The sequence below is a fragment of the Capra hircus genome, chromosome 10 (assembly GCF_001704415.2).
Source record: "Capra hircus breed San Clemente chromosome 10, ASM170441v1, whole genome shotgun sequence".
Lineage (NCBI taxonomy): Eukaryota > Metazoa > Chordata > Mammalia > Artiodactyla > Bovidae > Capra > Capra hircus.
This window is the reverse complement of record NC_030817.1, coordinates 74,639,511-74,658,565: the sequence shown is the minus strand read 5'-3', so window position 1 is coordinate 74,658,565 and position 19,055 is coordinate 74,639,511. Positions and strand designations below refer to the sequence as shown.

General features: G+C 42.1%; 2 protein-coding genes across 5 annotated transcripts in view; one reads left to right on the top strand and one right to left on the bottom strand.

The window, feature by feature from the left end:
• Positions 1-6,498, top strand: part of SLC12A6 (solute carrier family 12 member 6) — a 90,748-nt gene extending 84,250 nt beyond the window's left edge. For all 4 annotated transcript variants that reach the window (XM_005685450.3, XM_005685449.3, XM_018054503.1 and 1 more), the window contains 5 exons: positions 814-945; positions 1,550-1,657; positions 1,852-2,036; positions 2,424-2,557; positions 3,456-6,498. In XM_005685450.3, the coding sequence (XP_005685507.1) occupies positions 814-945; positions 1,550-1,657; positions 1,852-2,036; positions 2,424-2,557; positions 3,456-3,547 (651 nt within the window). In that variant the 3' untranslated portion in view covers positions 3,548-6,498. The remainder of the gene's footprint in view (positions 1-813; positions 946-1,549; positions 1,658-1,851; positions 2,037-2,423; positions 2,558-3,455) is intronic.
• EMC4 (ER membrane protein complex subunit 4) lies at positions 6,329-9,858 on the bottom strand. The gene is made up of 5 exons (XM_005685448.3): positions 9,668-9,858; positions 9,235-9,349; positions 7,434-7,587; positions 6,954-7,114; positions 6,329-6,705 (listed from the first exon to the last, which is right to left on the bottom strand). Exons 1-5 carry the CDS (start codon positions 9,751-9,753, stop codon positions 6,670-6,672), a joined length of 552 nt encoding a protein of 183 aa, XP_005685505.1. The 5' UTR covers positions 9,754-9,858; the 3' UTR covers positions 6,329-6,669.

The following is a 19,055-nucleotide window of genomic DNA, read 5'->3' as shown; positions in this document are numbered from 1 at the left end:
TAAAAAAGTCTGTCTCCCTCAACTTCTGTCCTGGTTGGTTCACTAGACAGTTTTTTTCTTTCATTCTGTAATGTTGGGGCTTAGAAATGTTGGGGATTATTCTTGGCCTTCCATAATCCCAGATTCAACCTTATGAGAAATAGTTTTCTTTGTAGTTGATATCTAACCATCTCCAAGAGAAATTCAGCAAGTTTATTAAGCCCTTGTGAAAAAACATTAACAAGTGAACATGTCCTGTTTAAAAAAAAAAAAAAAGAGCAAAGTGCTGAAAACCTAAGAGGTATGTGTGTCTTACTCATCCTTTGGTGAGACTGAAGTTTAAAATAGTAAATATAACCAGTGTCTGTCTTGGCTTGGCCCACCTCTTCCTTGAGGTATTTTTTTCTGTTCTTTCTGTTCCTTCCTTAATGAACTTTTTTTTTGCCACAGGGAAAAAAATAAATAAACAGTATATTCTGCACGGTGTCGTTAGTATGCTGTCTGACTAAGTTCAGTTCAGTTGCTCAGTCATGTCCGACTCTGCGACCCCATGAATCGCAGCACGCCAGGCCTCCCTGTCCATCACCAACTCCCGGAGTTCACTATTAATGTATCACATTCTATCTTTTCCATTTTGCCAGTTTTTTTCTTGTTTAAACTATTTAATGTGTTCATAGTCAAACTTTTGCCCAAGTACAATAATATAGCAAGTAAGAAGCTAGGAACAAATACCTTGATACTATTCAAGGTTGTTTTAGGCAAAAATGCCATTTGAGTAACACTTTTTCTGCTTCCTTGCATTTAATTTCCCATGTATATATGGTACTTTCTCAGGTGTGGCGAAAATGCAGCATACGGATCTTCACAGTAGCCCAGCTAGAAGACAACAGTATTCAGATGAAGAAGGACCTGGCCACCTTCTTGTATCACCTTCGCATTGAGGCAGAGGTGGAAGTGGTAGAGATGGTGAGAAAACTTGAGTTTGAGATCAGAGAAGCTACCCTTCTCCCATGTCCCACCCTGTCATTCTACAATCTCTTCTAGTCTGGGAATTTCTTCAGTTGCAAATGTGGATTAATCCCTTAGTTCCAACAAAACTCTAGTATATTGATCTAGATAAGTATAGCACATATGTGGTGTGTATTTGGTGGTGGTTTTAAGTTTTGCTTTCTTGTTTATTATAGTCCTATTTCTGCCAGATTCTTGTCTTCTTAATACAGTTTTATTAAGTTTCTATTCATATATTCATGCTAAAGTCACACATAGCTTTTTTTATTTTAATAACCTGGCAGTATTAAACTAACAGGATTTTGTATTTTGCGTTTCAAGGAAACACATATGTAATGGTTAGATTGTGGGAGAGACTCAGAGCTCTGGATCTGATCTACAGGCTACAGCATTGTTTCATGTAGCTCAGTGACTAAACAAAAACTGACACCTGGGTTGGTACTGTGATAGTTGGTCTGGTTTAATTTAGTGAGTGGAAACGAAAGTGCGTGTTTCTTGCTCCTTTGTGCTTCCTGCTCACCCCTGAAGCTCATTGTGCTTATCTGTGTGGTGTGTATGGCAGCACGACAGTGACATATCCGCCTACACTTACGAGCGCACCCTGATGATGGAGCAGAGGTCACAGATGCTGCGGCACATGCGCCTGTCCAAGACGGAGCGAGACCGAGAGGTGAGGCTGCGCACCGGCCTCATCCTGGCTGGGGGCCTTTCACCGGAAGGGAGGATGCACTCTTCTCACAGCATGACAGAGTCTTCCTTACTCGCTTTATTAGTTACTCCACAGTAGCCACATCTTAAAATGATTAAAGACGATGCATGAGAGAAAACGGGTATAGTATCATAGTTGTGTTGGGCCTCCCCCAGGCACAGCTGGTGAAAGATCGGAACTCAATGCTACGACTGACCAGCATTGGCTCTGACGAGGATGACGAGACAGAGACTTATCAGGAGAAGGTGCACATGACGTGGACGAAAGACAAGTATATGGCGTCTCGGGGACAAAAGGCCAAGTCAATGGAAGGGTTCCAGGACCTGCTTAACATGCGTCCGTAAGTTTCCAACTCAAACCTAACGTAGTAGCCCCGTTAGTGCCACAGATGCGACTTTGCCTGGGTACACAGGATGGAATCTAGTCTTCATTTCACCCCAGATCCAGCCATCTTTCTGTTGTTTGCCTATGCATACCAGCCACCAGTTAATATTGTACACAAACCATCTTTCTTCCTGCCCATACTGTGTTCCTGGTATAAAACAAACAAACACAGAATGAGAAAACCCATGATGTCCATATTATAAGGCAGTCATTTGTTCATTGTTACTCATACTCTAAGCAAAAAACCTCTAATATCTCAAGTTTTTTAGAGTTGACGATATACCTTAGTTTTCTCTCTGCCATAACCTACTTCTGTTTCTAACCCCTCACCCTCCCCTTGCAGGGACCAGTCCAATGTGAGGCGGATGCATACAGCAGTCAAGCTCAATGAGGTTATAGTTAACAAGTCCCATGAAGCAAAGCTGGTTTTGTTGAATATGCCAGGGCCACCCCGAAACCCTGAGGGTGACGAAAACTGTATCCTTTCTGAGCGCAGAATTGCTGGTAGGGAAAATCTAAATGTGTTTTAGATGAGACACTGAGTAACTATAAAGGTCACTGCCTATGACTTCCCCTCTTGAGAAGACTGTTAAAAGTCTCAAGCAAGGACCCTTACTAAGAAGTGGTACTAGGCTTCTTTGGGGGAGCTGGGTGTAATGTTCTCTCTGAACCCTAGACAGATTTTTTAGGTGGTATATATGCACAATGACTTCTAATGTTCAGTATATAGAACCATTTCTGATCATCCTAGAGATGGAACACCATATCCTTTCCCCTTTCCAGGCTCTTCCCACTTCACAAAGTCTGTCTTGGATGAAGTTAAAGGGGAATTTCCTCTAACTGAGAGGAAAAGACAAGGGTTCATCCTCTGAAATAGCAAAGACTGGACCATTTTACAAGTACCATTAAGGAAAAGAGGTTAAAAGAAAACAAAGAGTAAATCATTTGTATTTCAGTGAAACATAGGAAAAAGAAGTGGCAGGGAAAAAATGTAGCTCGAGGAGCTGCACTTGGAAATTACTTGGATTCTCTCTTGGAATCTTACAAGCTACCCTGTTGTGGCTTTTTCTCCCTTTTGGCTTATTTACTGTGTACTAATAACACATTACTTGTGGGTTCCCCCATTTAAAAATAACAAAAAAAAATCTAACAAGTGGGAAAGAGTTTTGCATTAATATTATTTATGCCAAGAGACTAGATCCCCAGATTACTTCACAGAACTGAATTGAATCCAGAGTTTAGACGTCTCCAGTTCTGACTATATATAGTTAAGCCTGTTGATTTTTCAGCTTTGTAGTCAGATAAACTCAGATTATCATGATGCCAGGTTGTAAGAATGCTCTTTTCCTACTTGTCTCCTTGACAATTTCTGAAGACATGGAGTTCCTAGAAGTACTCACTGAAGGACTAGAGCGAGTCCTTCTTGTCCGAGGTGGTGGCAGTGAAGTGATCACCATTTATTCATAATCTACTCCTGAATGACTCTGCTCGGCCTCACCTTCTGAAAAGGATTCTATCCTCCGTGGAAGTGCCGGCTCTTCATTACCACTCCCATCAACTAGAGACCTGTATTCTGCATACATCACGCTGAACTCTTAATGAGCTGAGCCTCAAGTCCTTGTGCAAGGAAGTACAAACCGATCTGTTCTTTGCTACCATATGACCTGCTGTCCTTAAAGAAGTAGATCTTCCCTCAACATCAGAACAATGCTCAAGGCCTATAAGCCATGCCTGTACCAGAATGAAGGCAACTTAGGATGAACAAACTAAACCAATAAAATAAATTGGTAAAAGAGATGCTAGAAATTCAACTGAAGTCAAAAGGCAAATACACAAGTACACATCTAACATTAAAGATGAGTCTCAGAGGTCATGATTCAATGATGACACCATGGGGGTGACAGCCAGAGAGACAGCCTCATCATACTACGGAATTCATGGCCAAGTACATGGGGATCTTACATCTTGATGTAGGTAACTGTGGCAGGCCAAGATGAAAATTTTCGTCAGTGCATCCACTGCTCTCTGGTACTCTTAATTTTATATTAGGGTACTAATATGAAAAAACTGAAACGCGAAGCTGCAGCCTCTACTTCCTCCGAAACAAGGTTCCCCCCAAACATGTTTAGGGACACATACTATATTATATATTTTGGCTGTTTTTCAAAACCCATTCTGTGGTTAAGATTATTATATAGGCACTGTTACCATGGAAATTGTTTCTTAGAAGGTTGAGTAAAAATTCTTTCAGGTTCTTTTCAAATGGATAAACTAAGGGAACTCCAAAAGGTATCTATCAAGATCTGGATAAATACAGCCTGTAGTTACCTGTGTGATACGGGCAAAATACATAAGCTATTTTCCAGGAAATATAGATGATAATGCACATTGACCAACAGATCCTCCTTTCCTTCTCCCTTTTATGTCCTCTGGGTTACAGGCACAGATCAAAAATCATAGTAACAAACGCTAGGAGACTGTCAAAAATCCTTCCCTAAACCTTTGGACTATCCTTCAAAGGGGGAATCCAGCAGTGGAATTTGCGGTTTAGAGCCATACTCCTTCATAGTGCCAAAGTTACTGAGCTGCTGCTATTCTTCTTACCTGCTTCACTGAAGTGGTGTATAACTGGCAATGGCCTGATTCAAGAAACTTCTTTAAGAAACCTGTGGACTTATTCCCAAAGCCATAGTGAAGACTTGAGGCATGCGCCTCAGTGCTCAAAGTATGAGCTTTTTTTTTTTTTTTCCAATTCCTTATTCTGACTGCAGAAACTTGGATCTGAACTAAAAAATTATCCAAATTAAGTCTTTTGCTATTTGTTTTCAGAAAGCTCAAAATGTGTCAAGAAAATACTTGTGCAAACTTCACTAATTTGCTAAGTTAATGATCACAAAACATCTGACTTTCAAGCATAGGGAAGCTACCCTGTGTGGCTGAGTGCTAATTTATGTGAAGTCTTCATTTATTTTACAGGACAGGGTATTTCAAGAAACTCGCTTGCCTGTGTTCCTGGCTGCTTTTGAAATTTATTTTATGAATGATAAATAGTGCCACTCTTTGATTACCAGTAGGATATGGAGCAAGCTGCTTTGCTCCACAGTCTGCAGACTATGCTTGCCCTTATGGACAGAGGAGAAAAACCCTTCAATATGACTTAAGAAATTTGAGTCATTTTGATTTATTCCCTTTCCTCTTCTTTAAATGTCCAAGTTTAGTCAGGTAGCAATATTGTTTTGTTTTTTCCTGCTGCTTTCTGCAGAGGGTAGAAGCATTGTTTACAACTTCCATTGCAACACTCCATTGCTAAGTTGAGTTCAGCAGTAGCAGAACAAGTCTCCGAGGACCCAAGCTATTAATGACCCATGCTCTAAAGTCAGCTTGCCCAAGAATTCCTTTTTATTTACACACACCCTCTGGCCAAAGTGATACATGTATATGTATTTTTTTCCATATAGAAAAAACATGGGCAGAAAATAACGTTAGTTTTTAGAAGAGCTTTCTGTGGCTGGAGCTCTGTAAGAATCCTTTAAAGGGATAATGGAATTAGTGGCTGCTAATATAGCCCCTACTGCGCCCCTAAAACAATCACTGTTACATGGGGAAGTGGTTCTTGGGCCAGATTTAAACTCATCTCTGTCTAGAGCATTTCATGTCTACGTGTCACTTATGTTTGCAAAGCATCTTGTCTCTTAAATCACTGCAAATAAAGCAATACTGAAAACTTGACAAGAGAATGCATATTATGGGAGGGGGCTATGTGTTTTAAGCAGGAAGAAAAAGGAAAGACATCTTCCTGCTTTTTGAATGAGATCCAGCTTTTAAGTCTTAGCTATGACTTTACCAGGGCAGGTTATGACAATATTCATTTTCTAATTGCTGGCCCTCTGCATTGCATAGCTATCTTAAAACTGAAGTTTGAATCGCAGCATCTGTTTGACAGGTTCCCAGTTCCTCTCGGGGGGGGGAAGATCACCACTTTATATCTTCCGTTGCCTCAGATTCCTATTGCCCCAGCAGTCCTGCCAGTCCTTACTCCCCCAAACGTGTTAAAAATCCATTTTTGTGGATATTAAAGTAGTTATTACACTGTAAGCATTTTATGCGCTTTTTTGGTCTGGTTTATTTTTCTTTTCATCATGTATGATCTGAATTCACATCTTCCACAAGTATCTCCAACAGAATTTTTATGTCCCAGCTTGTGTTAAATAGAAGTGAAATATTAAGGAGAATAGATATAAGGAAAACTTGTGCAACTTTTTTTTTAGTATTGTTCTCAGCCATTTAATTTATTAAAAGGAGATGCTGCTATGGTTCTTGATTTAACAGCAACCATTCTTTTGTTTACATAGTCATGGTTTTATTTGTTGTTTTGCTCTATACTGGAAACATAAATAAAGTTTTCTACCTTATTTTCAGTCAAGAGTTGTGGTATAGTTTTTGTGTGTTTGTAGTGAAAAAGTCTTTCACCATGGAGAAAAGAGCTTTTGGTTCTTTTCAGCAGGAGATGATGTTAAGGGTTAATAAGCTGAGAAGGAGCCACTGGGCATAAAGAATCCAGATATATAGGTACCAGGTGTTTCTTAAGTTCACAAAAGCAGTCCTCCTCCACTGAACTCCATCCTCTGAGAAACGAAAAAGTAAATAGGTTAATGGTGAATGAGTGTTGAAATACCTTCCTGAATTGACTACTTACTACTTTCACCACAAGCTCTATTTTACTTTATCTTTTAAGAATAACAACTCTCAAATTCCTAATGGATCTTATTTAAGAAATGAGCTCTAATACCAACTGTGATCCCCCACCATCAAATGGGTCAGCTATTTACTGTACATTAGAGCTGCTCCAAATTTAACTTTCCTTTTGCCTTACCTCAGGGGGTTCAATGAAGGCTAACCAATCTGATGCATGTGTAGGCAACAGTCCCATTGACTGGCACTTATAAACAGCCAATGCCAAACCCATAAGGTTCCCAATGAGATACACCAAACCCTGAAGAAACTTCTGGCTTGAACTTTCTAGCATCTTGAACGCTGTTGGGGTAACAGAAAGTGTCAAAAACCAAAACAACTTTTTCTTCAGTATGAATCAGGCCATATATTAATATAAATAATACGAACAGCTCCATACTAAGATAGCCAGTAGAACCATTAAGGTGAACAGAAACCCACAAGCACCGTTTTCCCCTCATGCCACCGCCACTGCCACCACCACCCTGCAGCAGCTAGCCAAGAGCAAGCTCTGCCAGAGATTTACAGTGGGCTTTGCCAAGGAATTTGCCTCTGATTCTTAAAGCTTAGGGTGGATTATCATTTCAAGAATACTTACTGGCAAGAAAAAAAGAATACTTACTGGCTGAAATGGCCATAAGTGCCTGAATGGGTCGCCAAGCCATCATGCACACCATCATAGTAGGGAAGATGGAGATGGTATTGCCTGCCATGTACATGATGAAGAGGTTCATAGGAATCTGTTTCAGGGGACCCAAGGCAATGTCCCAGCAGCGCTACAACAAACACAGGTTTAACCACTGATTACTATCCTTAGCCCCACATTTATCGTATCACTGACGTTAAAGTCAAATGAACACAGTTCCCAGTTCTGTGCTTCTGAGCTAACTCCTCAATTCCACCACCTCTACCATTCTCTCACTTTGCCAAAGGAACTTGCTAGTCTACTAAAGATAAGGCATCCTCACTATTTTATGTTTTTCCCTATGGGTTGTCCAGATACCATTTTCCCCCATGACTTTAGGTAAAGAGAAGACTTCCCTACTTTTGTTCTTATACTTCTGCACCTATCATTGTCCCATCTACAACTGAAGAACTAGATAAAATCCACATAATGGTAGATCAGCACACCTCATTTACTAACAGAACAGACAAATCAAGATATGTAAGATGTGAATGACATTATTAACCCAACTGACATACAACACTGCACCTAACAGATAAAGAATTTACATGGTTTTCAAACACAAATGGGACATCTACAAAAACTGACAACTGAGCCATGGAGAACATGTCAGTAACTCTCAAATCATACAAAGCATATTATTTGGTTATAATGTAATTGAGCTAGAAATCAGTAACAAAAAGATAACTAGAAATTTTTTATGTCTTAGAATGAACAAATGTGCTCTAAATGATCCACTAATCAAAGCAGAACTGTCAGTGGAAAATAGAAATATTAACTGATAACAAAAATACCATATATTAAAACTGTAAGACCCAGAGCTTTGAGCAATTTACACCTTTAAATACATATTAGAAGACTAATATCTAAGCATCTATTTCAAGAAATCAGAAAAAGAATAAATTAGAGACACAAGGAAATGGAAAGGAAGGAAATCAAAATAAGAGCAGAAACTAATGAAATTTGCTCTACATCAAGAAAGCCAAAGGGGCTTTTTGAAAAGCAGTATTAAGGCTGAGAGGAAAAAAAGTGCCAGGCAGTGTTGCAGGCACTTGGGAGACAAACATCTTGCGCTCACAGAGCTTACAACAGTGAAGAGAGATAGTAAAATGTATGAATGATATGGATAAATATAAGAAAATAAGACAGGGAGTGCCATGAGGGTAGACTTCACTACAAAAGTAACATCTGAGAAACATAAAGGAGATGAGACAGCAAATCATAAAGGAATCTGGGGGAAAAGGGAAGAACAAGTACAAAAAGCCTGAAATAGGTTGCCTGGCATATTTAAGCAGCAGCAAAGAGGTCATTCTGGGGACAGGAGTGAACAAAAGGGAAAGAGGTAGGAGATGGAGTGACTTAGACCAGGATGATAGAGTAAAGCAATAAGAAATGAGATTTTCAATCTATTTGAACCAACAGACTACTCTGACAGATTGGATGAGTGGTATAAGGGTACCAGAGTAGAAAAAGGACTTCAACTGGAATGCGCTGCCCCAATAGATAATTTTCAACCTACTTTATTATACCTTATGTTCAACCGTCTTTTATTTTTCCAATTAGCACTTTTGGAGCTGATACGGTCAACTAATGTAACGCTTATCTCAAGCAGTTTAGCTACCAAATATTCGGGATAAGGGCCATCTTCAGTAAGATATCCATATGCTGCCTGGAAGAAGAGGTAGGTGAGTAGCTCAGAACTGGCCCAAGGACTATGGTTACATTTATACCTCTGTACCTTCTCCACTAGGATCCGGTCTGTCTCTTGAACGCTGGTATCAGGCACTTGCTTGTCCAAGTAACCAACTGGGTACAGCGAGTCTCCCTGGCCACCGCCCCGGTCACTTCGGCCCCTACAGACCAAACCAAAAAAAACTAAGGCTGTAGCCTCCCACACTTCGTATCCCACATTTCCTGTTCTCATCATAGGAATAAAGATCCTCAGATGCATTTACCTATATTAGACCAAGCCCTCCCGTGGTTCGTCAGATCCTGGCCTACTGGGAAGGATGAAATAAGCATCCTTTGGACACAGAAACCTCCAGGCAGAGAAGCCATCAGCTCCCCAGGAGTCGTCTTTTCAGAGAGTTGTGCCTGAGGGCTCAGGTCCTATTCCTCTGGGGTAGTCCTACAGTGAAAGCTCTGATATCGAGCTTTGCCCAGCACTTCACCTGCTGCCTCCTCCAGGTCCGCTCAGCTCAATCGCCCACTTGAAGCGCCGGCCTCGGTTAGCCACCAAGCTCCCTTGGGCAGTCATGGCAGCAGCCGCCTACAAATGCGGCAAAGCTCTGGACCAAAGCGTAGCCGGATCCCAAGCCCAAATACCTCGGCGACTTCCTGGGCTCACTCTGTAAGTCCATTTCCGGCGCGCAACTATAGACGTCACTTCCGCCCCGGAAATTGTGCCGTGGCCAATTGGTGAGCTTGGTGCTAAAGGGACTGTTGCGCTTTCTCTTCTTTCTGAAGAGACCTTCTGGGTGTTACTTGACCTCTGAGGTGCGGTTTATGGGACAGAGGAAAGTCTATACTGACCCTGCGTTAGAGGTTGAAGCCAAGAAAGTGAAGTGAAAGTCGCTCGGTCGTGCCCGAGTCTTTGCGACCCCCGTGGACTGTATAGTCCATGGAATTCTCCAGGCAAGACTACTGGAGTTGGTAGCCTTTCCCTTCTCCAGGATATCTTCCCAACCCAGGGATGGAACTCAGGTCTCCCGCATTGTGGGCGGATTCTTTACCAGCTGAGCAACCAGGGAAGCCCAAGAATAGTGGAGTGGGTAGCCTAGCCTTTCTCCAGCGGATCTTCCCGACCCAGGAATCGAACCGAGGTCTCCTGCATCGCAGGCAGATTCTTTACTAGCTGAGTTACCAGAGAAGCGTTGAAGGCGAGTGCTTCTGCAACTTTTACGCCTTCTTGGGAACACAGGTTCAAATTTCTGTTTATATGCGTGGTAAAACCACGCATTGTGTGACTTTGAGCGAGTTATTTAGTGGCTTCTGAGTGTTGAATGTCCACCGTATTCCAGGAGCTTTGTGTTTATTATATTCTTTAATTCTCAGAGTAACAATGCGTCGTAGATAGTTCTATCCCTGCCCTGCACAAAACCTGGGAAGCCTGTGGGCGTTTTAAGACTCTTGGGCTCGAGATTCAGTTTCCCTTTGAGTCCTGGCTTCGCTACTTAATTGTGTGACTTTGGGGCAAGTCAGATTCTTTGTTTTCAAACCTTTTCATGCGTAACCTGCTTTTAAGGCTTGTTCTGAGTTTAAACGGAGTGCTTGCCACAAATGCATTCCATGTTTTTTATTTTATTTTAAATTTTATTTTTTTTGGCTGTGCTGGGTCTTTGTTGCTGCATGTGGCCTTTCTGTTATGAGGAGCAGGGATGGTGCAGTGGCTTCTCTTGTGCAGGAGGAACTCTAGGGCCAGCCGTCTTCAGTAGTTGCTGGGTATGGGCTCAGTAGTTGTGGTGTAGGGGCCTAGTTGCTCCTTGGCATGTGAGATCTTCCCTAATGAGGGATGGAATCTGTGTCCCCCAACCCTCACCCTGGCAGTCTGACTCCTAACTACTGGGCCAGCAGGGAAGTCCTGTGTTTTTTCAACATCACTAATCTCCAACATTCTTCCTAGTGATTGGGTTTTATATTTAATTATATGCCTATATCATAATTAAACCTCTTACCGGGTATTTAAGTTGCTTACTGCTTTTTTTCCCCTTTTATAACCAATATTGCTGCCATTGTCCTTCAAGTCATATACTCCTTCCCTTTTAAAGTACGCCTCTGCTTGGTATAAATTTTTTAGAGTGCTCATGTTCATGCCTAGTGGCTCAGTCTTATTCAGCTCTTTGTGACCTCATGGACTGTAGCCCACCAGGCTCCTCTATCTATGGGATTTTTCCAGTCAACAATACTGGAGTGGGTTGCCATTTCCTCCTCCAGCGGATCTTCTTGATCCAGGTATCAAACCTGCATCAGCAGGTGGAGTATTTACCACTGAACCACTTGGGAAGCCCCTAATAAGGTACTACAGATCTATTTACTCCTTTATTCTAGGAATCTCACAGTGTTATTTGCTGAAATGTGTTCCAAAGAACTGAGGAAAGGATCCAAGGTCAAATAAATTCTTGATATTGTATTCTGCACATACATCCCAGAGATTCTCAGTGCTATTAGTATAACACTTAAACCACAAGAAGTGATGCAGTAAAGAAACTTCTTTTATTTTGTTTTCCAGTCTGCCTGAATGAGAAATCTGTCTCTCTCTTTTTTTTTTTTTCATTACATCTGTTAGTTTCCAATGGAATTAGTGTTCTGTAGAACACAGGGGCCTACCTATGTGCTCAAATTCAAGAGAAAGGCAAAGTCACTCTAATGATCTGACTGATATTCTTAAAATTTGTTAGAATATCATGAGAAATAATAGCTTCTTTATGGAAATAGAGTTTCAGATTGGAATGAAACTTGTGTGGATCCAAGTTTTTGCACAAAAATGTGTTTTGCAAGAAAAGTAAAGGGAAACCTATATTCTAATCCTGACTCCAAAAGAGCTCCTAAGAGAGGAAGGAAGTCTTGGCCTCCATTTCTTCATGTGTAAAGCAAGGGACTGACATACTAGATTACCACATATAAAGGAATAGTGAGATTTCAGATCATTTTTTAAAATTGTACTTTCCATACTTTTCCTAATTCTCTGCAGTATGCAGCTACCACTTTTGGATTTAGAGGAAAAAATGTTATTAATTATAACATGACATGATTTTAAACCTAAAAGCAGAATGATTCAGAGATTCACCTTGAGAGCCCTTAGAAAATACTGATGCCTTGGCCACACCTCGAGATTTTACTTCATCTGCTTAGGGGGGATCAAATGCATCAGTGTTTTTGGTGTGGCTCTCCCGGTGATTCTACTTGGCAGCAAGGGTTCAGAACCACTGACCTAAGAGTGTTTCATTGCTCTAAAATGACAAGGTTTGAATTTACACAGAGTAGTTTAAGCAGTCATTAGTTTTTGAGAGCCTGCTGGTATTCCTCCCCCGTGGGAGAAACTTGAATTAGAAAATAATAGGAATACTGAAATTGTAAAAATAAATATTACACTTCCCTTACTTTGTGGCTTTGAGCAAATGTTATTTTAATTAAAGAAACTATGAGAAGGCAAACCATGATTGCACGGGTCATATGAGTTGCCTTGTCTGCCTTTACAGTTTGTGCCACTATCCAGTTTTGGCATTTGTGTTTGTGTCTTCCCCTCTCATCCCCAAACACCTCTTGAAGGATCTAGTGAAGTGAAAGTCACTGAATCGTGTCTGACTCTTTGCGACCCCATACAGTCCATCTCCAGGGCAGTATATAGGAGTGGGTAACCTTTCCTGTCTCCAGGGCATCTTCCCAACCCAGGGATCGAACCCAGGTCTCCCACATTGCAGGTGGATTCTTTAAGGCTGAGCCACAAGGGAAGCCCTTTAAGGGTCTAAGCAGCTGACTGTTTCTAATACTTCATGCCATTTTCTTCAGAGCATCTGCATTTGGATTGAAATGAACAAAGAAATTTTCTGTTCATATAACCAGATTTGTGAGAATGCATCCCTCTAAAGGAAAAAGTTTTACAGCCACCTCTGAAGTTTTTGGTCTGTGCCATTTTACAATGTCTCTATTATAATTCTATTTGGCTAGCCTCACTGGTTCAACCAGTTCCCCCAGTGTTTTAGAAAAAGCTCCTAAGCTTTTTAGCAGCTTCAGTAAAATGGGCTTCTATTGCAATCTCTAGTTATTTGTGTTATTTAACTCTACTATCATTGTTGTCTTCTGAAAAGGAACACCTTACTATTATACCATTCATGGTAAAATTGTTTTCCATGTCAGTAATAGGGTTTTAACAGGATGAAAATTTTTTGCTCCATTTTGTCTGTATGCATTTTCAAACCCCTTTATCAGAAAATATATATATATATTTTGGGGGGTAAGATCCTGCCTTGTTAGTTCAGATTGGGTTTCTGCATCGTTTCTATGCAGATTACAATTTTTTCTGTTTCTGGTTCATGGCTATTCAGTGTCATGAAATGCCCCTGTCAGCAGTGACATGAAATAATATGGTGCTGGGAGAAGAGGCTGGCTAGTAATGCCATTCATTCTTCATTATCAACTACCTTTCTCATTTCAAGAGGACGGTTGTGAAATTCACATTTTAACAGGTTCCCATTATAGCACTTCCCTCCAGCACTTCCTTAGGAAGCTGGGAGGATTGCCATTCCCACAGATGCATTAAAGAATAAGAATGACAACCATAGTGTGAGTCATAATGATACATCTCTGATGGTGTAACCTGTTTCTTCAAGCTTGGTTACTCTGGATTCATCTGGTGATCAATGTCAGGTGTCTTGGGAGTGGGGTAAGCTACATCCCACCACACAGAATACTGGAATCTAAGAACACTGGAGTCTGCATCCAGGATCTGAATGACCAATCCAGGTCCTTTGGGGCATTTTTTCTTATGTGCTAATTTTTAAAAAGCTTCAGTTGGTTCCATTTTAAAGCATTGTTTTATAGCCTGAGTTTTTTATAAGGAGAGTTGTTATGGACTGAATGTTTGTGTCCTCCCAAAATTCATATGTCAAAGCCCTAACTCCCAATGTATTTATTTGAAGTGAGGCTTTTCTGTGTGTGTGTGCGCTAAGTCACTTCAGTTGTATCTGACTCTTTGCTACCCTACAGACTGTAGGCACCAGTGTCTTCTGTCCACAGGATTCTCCAGGCAAGAATACTGGAGTGGGTTGCTGTGTCCTCTTCCAGGGGGTCTTCTGGACCCAGGGATCGAACCCTTATGTCTCTCTGTGTGTTGGCAGACAGGTTCTATTATAGCGCCACCTGGGGCTTTTGTGGGGACAGGCAATCAGGGTTAGATGAGGTCATGAAGGTAAGGCTGTCACCCTGGGATTAGTGTCTGGGAAGGAAAGTTATGATCAACCTAGATGGCATATTCAAAAGCAGAGACATTACTTTGCCAACAAAGGTCCATCTAGTCAAGGCTATGGTTTTTCCAGTGGTCATGTATGGATGTGAGAGTTGGACTGTGAAGAAAGCTGAGCGCCAAAGAATTGATGCTTTTGAACCGTGCTGTTGGAGAAGACTCTTGAGAGTCCCTTGGACTGCAAGGAGATCCAACCAGTCCATTCTGAAGGAGATCAGCCCTGGGATTTCTTTGGAGGGAATGATGCTAAAGCTGAAACTCCAGTACTTTGGCCACCTCATGTGAAGAGTTGACTCATTGGAAAAGACTCTGATGCTGGGAGGGATTGGGGGCAGGAGAAGGGGACGACAGAGGATGAGATGGCTGGATGGCATCACTGACTCGATGGACGTGAGTCTGAGTGAACTCCGGGAGTTGGTGATGGACAGGGAGGCCTGGTGTGCTGCAATTTATGGGGTCGCAAAGAGTCGGACACGACTGAGCGACTGAACTGAACTGAACTGAACTGAAGAAGAGACGCCAGACAGCTTGCTCTCTCAGTCTGCCATGTGAGGACGCAGTGAGAAGGTGGCTTTCTACAAGCCAGGAGGGGAGTGCTCACCAGGAACTGAATCAGCCAGCATCTTGATCTTGGACTTCCCAGCCTCCAGAGCTGTGAGAAAATAAATTTCTGTTGTCAAAGCCATACATTCTGTGGTATTTTGTTATAGTAGCTCAGGCAGACTAATAAAAGGGTGAAGTGGGATTCAGAAGAATTGAAGGAGAATAATAAGTACCTTTTGGTGCTTATTGAAGTGCTTTTGAAAGATAAAGTCATCCCTTAAAACATAAATGTAGGATTGTTTAATTTGTAGAAGTTTATTACGTAAATGAAAATATACACTGTCTACTGACTTTTTTTTTTTCACTTAATCCATATTGCTGCTGCTGCTGCTGCTAAGTCGCTTCAGTCGTGTCCGACTCTGTGTGACCCCATAGACCACAGCCCACCAGGCTCCTCCATCCCTGGGATTCTCCAGGCAAGAATACTGGAGTGGGTTGCCACTTCCTTCTCCAATGCATGCATGCATGCTAAGTCGCTTCAGTCATGTCCAACTCTGTGCAACCCCATGGACAGCAGCCCATCAGGCTCCTCTGTCCACGGGGTTCTCCAGGCAAGAATACTGGAGTGGGCTGCCATTTCCTTCTCCTAATCCATGTTGAGTATCTTTCATGTCTGTCACTCAAGTCTACCTCATTCTTTTTAAAGGCTGAAGAGTATACATGCCATAAATGTATGATAATTTAACCAGTCCCTAATTGATGAGAATTTAGGTTGTTCCCATTTGTCACTGTTATGGAAAAAAAAAAGGTTGCTATGAAAACATCCCTGGGTACTTTGTCAACATAGTTCTGTAGGAGATTCATACAACTAAGGTCACCTGCCACAGAGGTATGGAGAAGGCAATGGCACCTAACTCCAGTACTCTTGCCTGGACAATCCCATGGATGGAGGAGCCTGGTAGGCCACAGTCCATGAGATCGCTAGGAGTCGGACACGACTAAGCGACTTCACTTTCACTTTTCACTTTCCTGCAATGGAGAAGAAATGGCGACCCACTCTAGCATTCTTGCCTGGAGAATCCCGGGGACGGGGGAGCCTGGTGGGCTGCGGTCTATGGGGTCTCACAGAGTCGGACATGACTGAAGCGACTTAGCAGCAGCAGCAGCAGCAGCCACAGAAGTTACAGTTACAATATTAATAGATTCAAATAGGCCCTCCAAGATGTGCTAATCTGTATTTTCAAGAGTTTGTGGACTAAATTATCTTTAGTTTTGTAGTGAGTTATATAGTGTCCCCTCCAAATTCACATCCACCCGGAACCTCAGAAGAAGAGAAGGCACACAGACATACGCGCAGGGTGGAGGTCCATGCGACAATGGAGGGAGACTGGAGCAATGCGGCCACAAGCCAACGACTGCCCCAGCCACCAGAAGCTAGGGAGAAGCAAGCAAGAAGGGTTGTTGTGTAGAGCCTGCAGGAAGATCATGGCCCTGCCAACACCTCGATTTTGGCTTTCCAGCCTCTGGAATTGTGAGAGATTGTATTTCTGTTTTGAGCCACTCATGTTTCTGGTACTTTGTTACCGTGGTCCTAGAAACTAATACAAGTTTCCTTCTGAAAGGGGTTCCATTCAAATGAATTAAGCTAACCAGGGTTAGCTCAAGTGAGAAGTATTCACAAATACTAAAATAATATTCCCCAAAGCTGCCAAATCAAATCCTAAACTTTAAAAATTTTGCAGTTTTAATTTCCTAATTGCTGTAAATTAGCAAAATGGTTTTTTTAAATTTCTGTATTTAAACAAATATGTGTTTATTGTTTATCTGGCTGTATTGGGTCTTCGTTGCAGCACAGAGGATCTTCACTGCATTAGGCAGGATCTTCCATCGCATCACATGGACTCTAGTTGTGGCTTGCAGGCTCAGCAGGTGCAGCATGTAGACTTGGTGGCTTTGTGGCCTGTGGGATCATAGTTCCCTGACCAGGGATTGCACCTACATTCCCTACGTTACAAGACAGATTCTTAGCCACTGGACCATCAGAGAAGTCCCAGTAAAGTTACTTTTAAACAATTATTTTTAAAAAAAAAGATTTATTGTATAAAATGGAAAATACAAATAAGTAAAAAAGGTAATAAATCCTATCATGCAAAAAAGTGATAACAATTTTCATGGACACTTTAATTTAGATTCTCTCAGACTTTTTTGATTTATATTTTGACTTATTTAACACATATTTTATAACATGCTATTCCATGAAGGGCCATATTTTTATTTTTATAAAAGGTAAAGGACAGGCAAAGGAAAAAATATGGCTAAATCTTTCAGGTTTTTGTGTTCATTTTAATTCCCTGATACCTCTGACAGATGTTCAGGTTCTGTTGCTTTTATCCGGCCTTGGCTGAGATGGTGAGGCACCACCAACTGCACTTTCTCGCTGCCCATTTCCACCATCCTCTCCACCCAGCTGCAACTGGAGCCACACTCCACTCTCCAGGACTGGGGCTAGTCCTGCTACCCTTTGTAGATGAGAATATCACAGTGGACTACTTGTGTTCTCCCCATTAAAGGATTCAGAGTTGAGGTAACTTTGGGCTGCACTGGTAGCTCAGTAGGTAAAGAGTCTGCCTGCAATGCAGGAGACACGGGAGATGTGGGTTTGATCCCTGGGACAGGAAGATTCCTGGAGGAGGGCATGGCAACCCACTCCAGTATTCTTGCCTGGAGAATCCCATGGACAGAGGAGCCTGGTGGGCTACAGTCCACAGGGTCACAGAGAGTCAGACATGACTGAAGTGACGGAGCATGCTCGCATACCTGTATCTATCTATCTGTCTATCTATCTATTGCTCCTCAAGGCTTGCAGGATGTTAGTTCCCCTACCGGGAGTTGAACCTGGGCCATTGGCAGTGAAAGTGTGGAGTCCTAACCATTGAACCATCAGAGAATTCCCTGTCTTTCTTTTAGAGTCACAATTAATGTTAGTATTTTAAAGACTTTGAGAAGTGGTATACTACAGTAAAGAAATATTTGTTTTATCCAACAGTTACCAAACTTCTGTGGCCAAGGAAGCCTTTTCCCTCTTCTTATTTTCAATCTAGCGACGTCTTGCAGAACAGGTGTTCCAAAGAACATATTTAATATTGCATAGCCAGTTTCTGTTCAGACTCAATTTTCTTACTGCCAAAGTGGTTTGGCCTTGTGTCTGGCTCTAAGAAGCAGACTTCAGTTTTCGTGGTCTCCCTGCAGCTGCAGTCTCTTGAGGCTGTAGACCTTTGTAGACCTCTTGAGGCTGTTTGCTCTTTCAAGTACCCTTCCCAAAGATATTATCCTGCTTCTGATGCTCCTTGTCCTGCCATTTCCTTTCCTTTTTGCCTGTACCTTGCCTTTGAACTCCTCTCCACTGTGCGTTTGTGATGAACCCTCTAAGCAACCGCATGACTGGACTTGTTTTGCCAATGGTCACCGCTTTGAGATACTCTGTACTGATTACTAGGCTGTCAGCACCACAATGAATCTGTCTCCCCAGCACTAGTCCCCCTCCTGGAGCTGGTCTAATTCCAAGTCTGGCTTTCCCAGGGAGCAGTCAACCAAATTGTATTCTCTTAGAAAAATCACTGAAGAGGTCACCTTAGGGGTGGGAAGTATCTCAGAGAGAGTCACTGTGCTATGTACTACTGGAGTGTTTTTCATGGGTTGCCCTGTTCCCAGCATCCCCTGAGAGAAGAGCTACTGTTTTCCCCATTGTGCAATTGAGGTAAAGTGGCGTGGAAGGGCCCAAAGGCAGTGGTCTAGGCTTCTGCGAGAGGTGAACCTTGCTCCAAAGCTAGCGTCCCTTCCACTTTAACATGCTGCCCCTCCCTTCTTTCACTTGGTGACAGTGTGCCTAGTTGCAGGAGGTCTGTGGGGGACGGGGAAGATGGTCTCTTGGGCTTCAGATTTGAAAAATCTACAACAAATATCATCATCTGCTTTCCAGCTGGCAAAGGGTAACAGCTGCGTCCAAAACAAACTGCTTTAACAGGAGGATCCACTCCCAGTCAGCTGTCCCCACC

What these genes read in the sequence shown, in the direction of transcription:
- EMC4 (XM_005685448.3), bottom strand. Translation starts at nt 9,753, where the DNA reads ATGACTGCCCAAGGGAGCTTGGTGGCTAACCGAGGCCGGCGCTTCAAG. An exon ending in ACTTATGGCCATTTCAGCCA is followed by an intron (nt 7,115 to 7,433) that starts GTAAGTATTCTT and finishes TTACCCCAACAG; the next exon opens with CGTTCAAGATGCTAGAAAGT. An exon ending in CCTTCATTGAACCCCCTGAG is followed by an intron (nt 6,706 to 6,953) that starts GTAAGGCAAAAG and finishes TTCGTTTCTCAG; the next exon opens with AGGATGGAGTTCAGTGGAGG.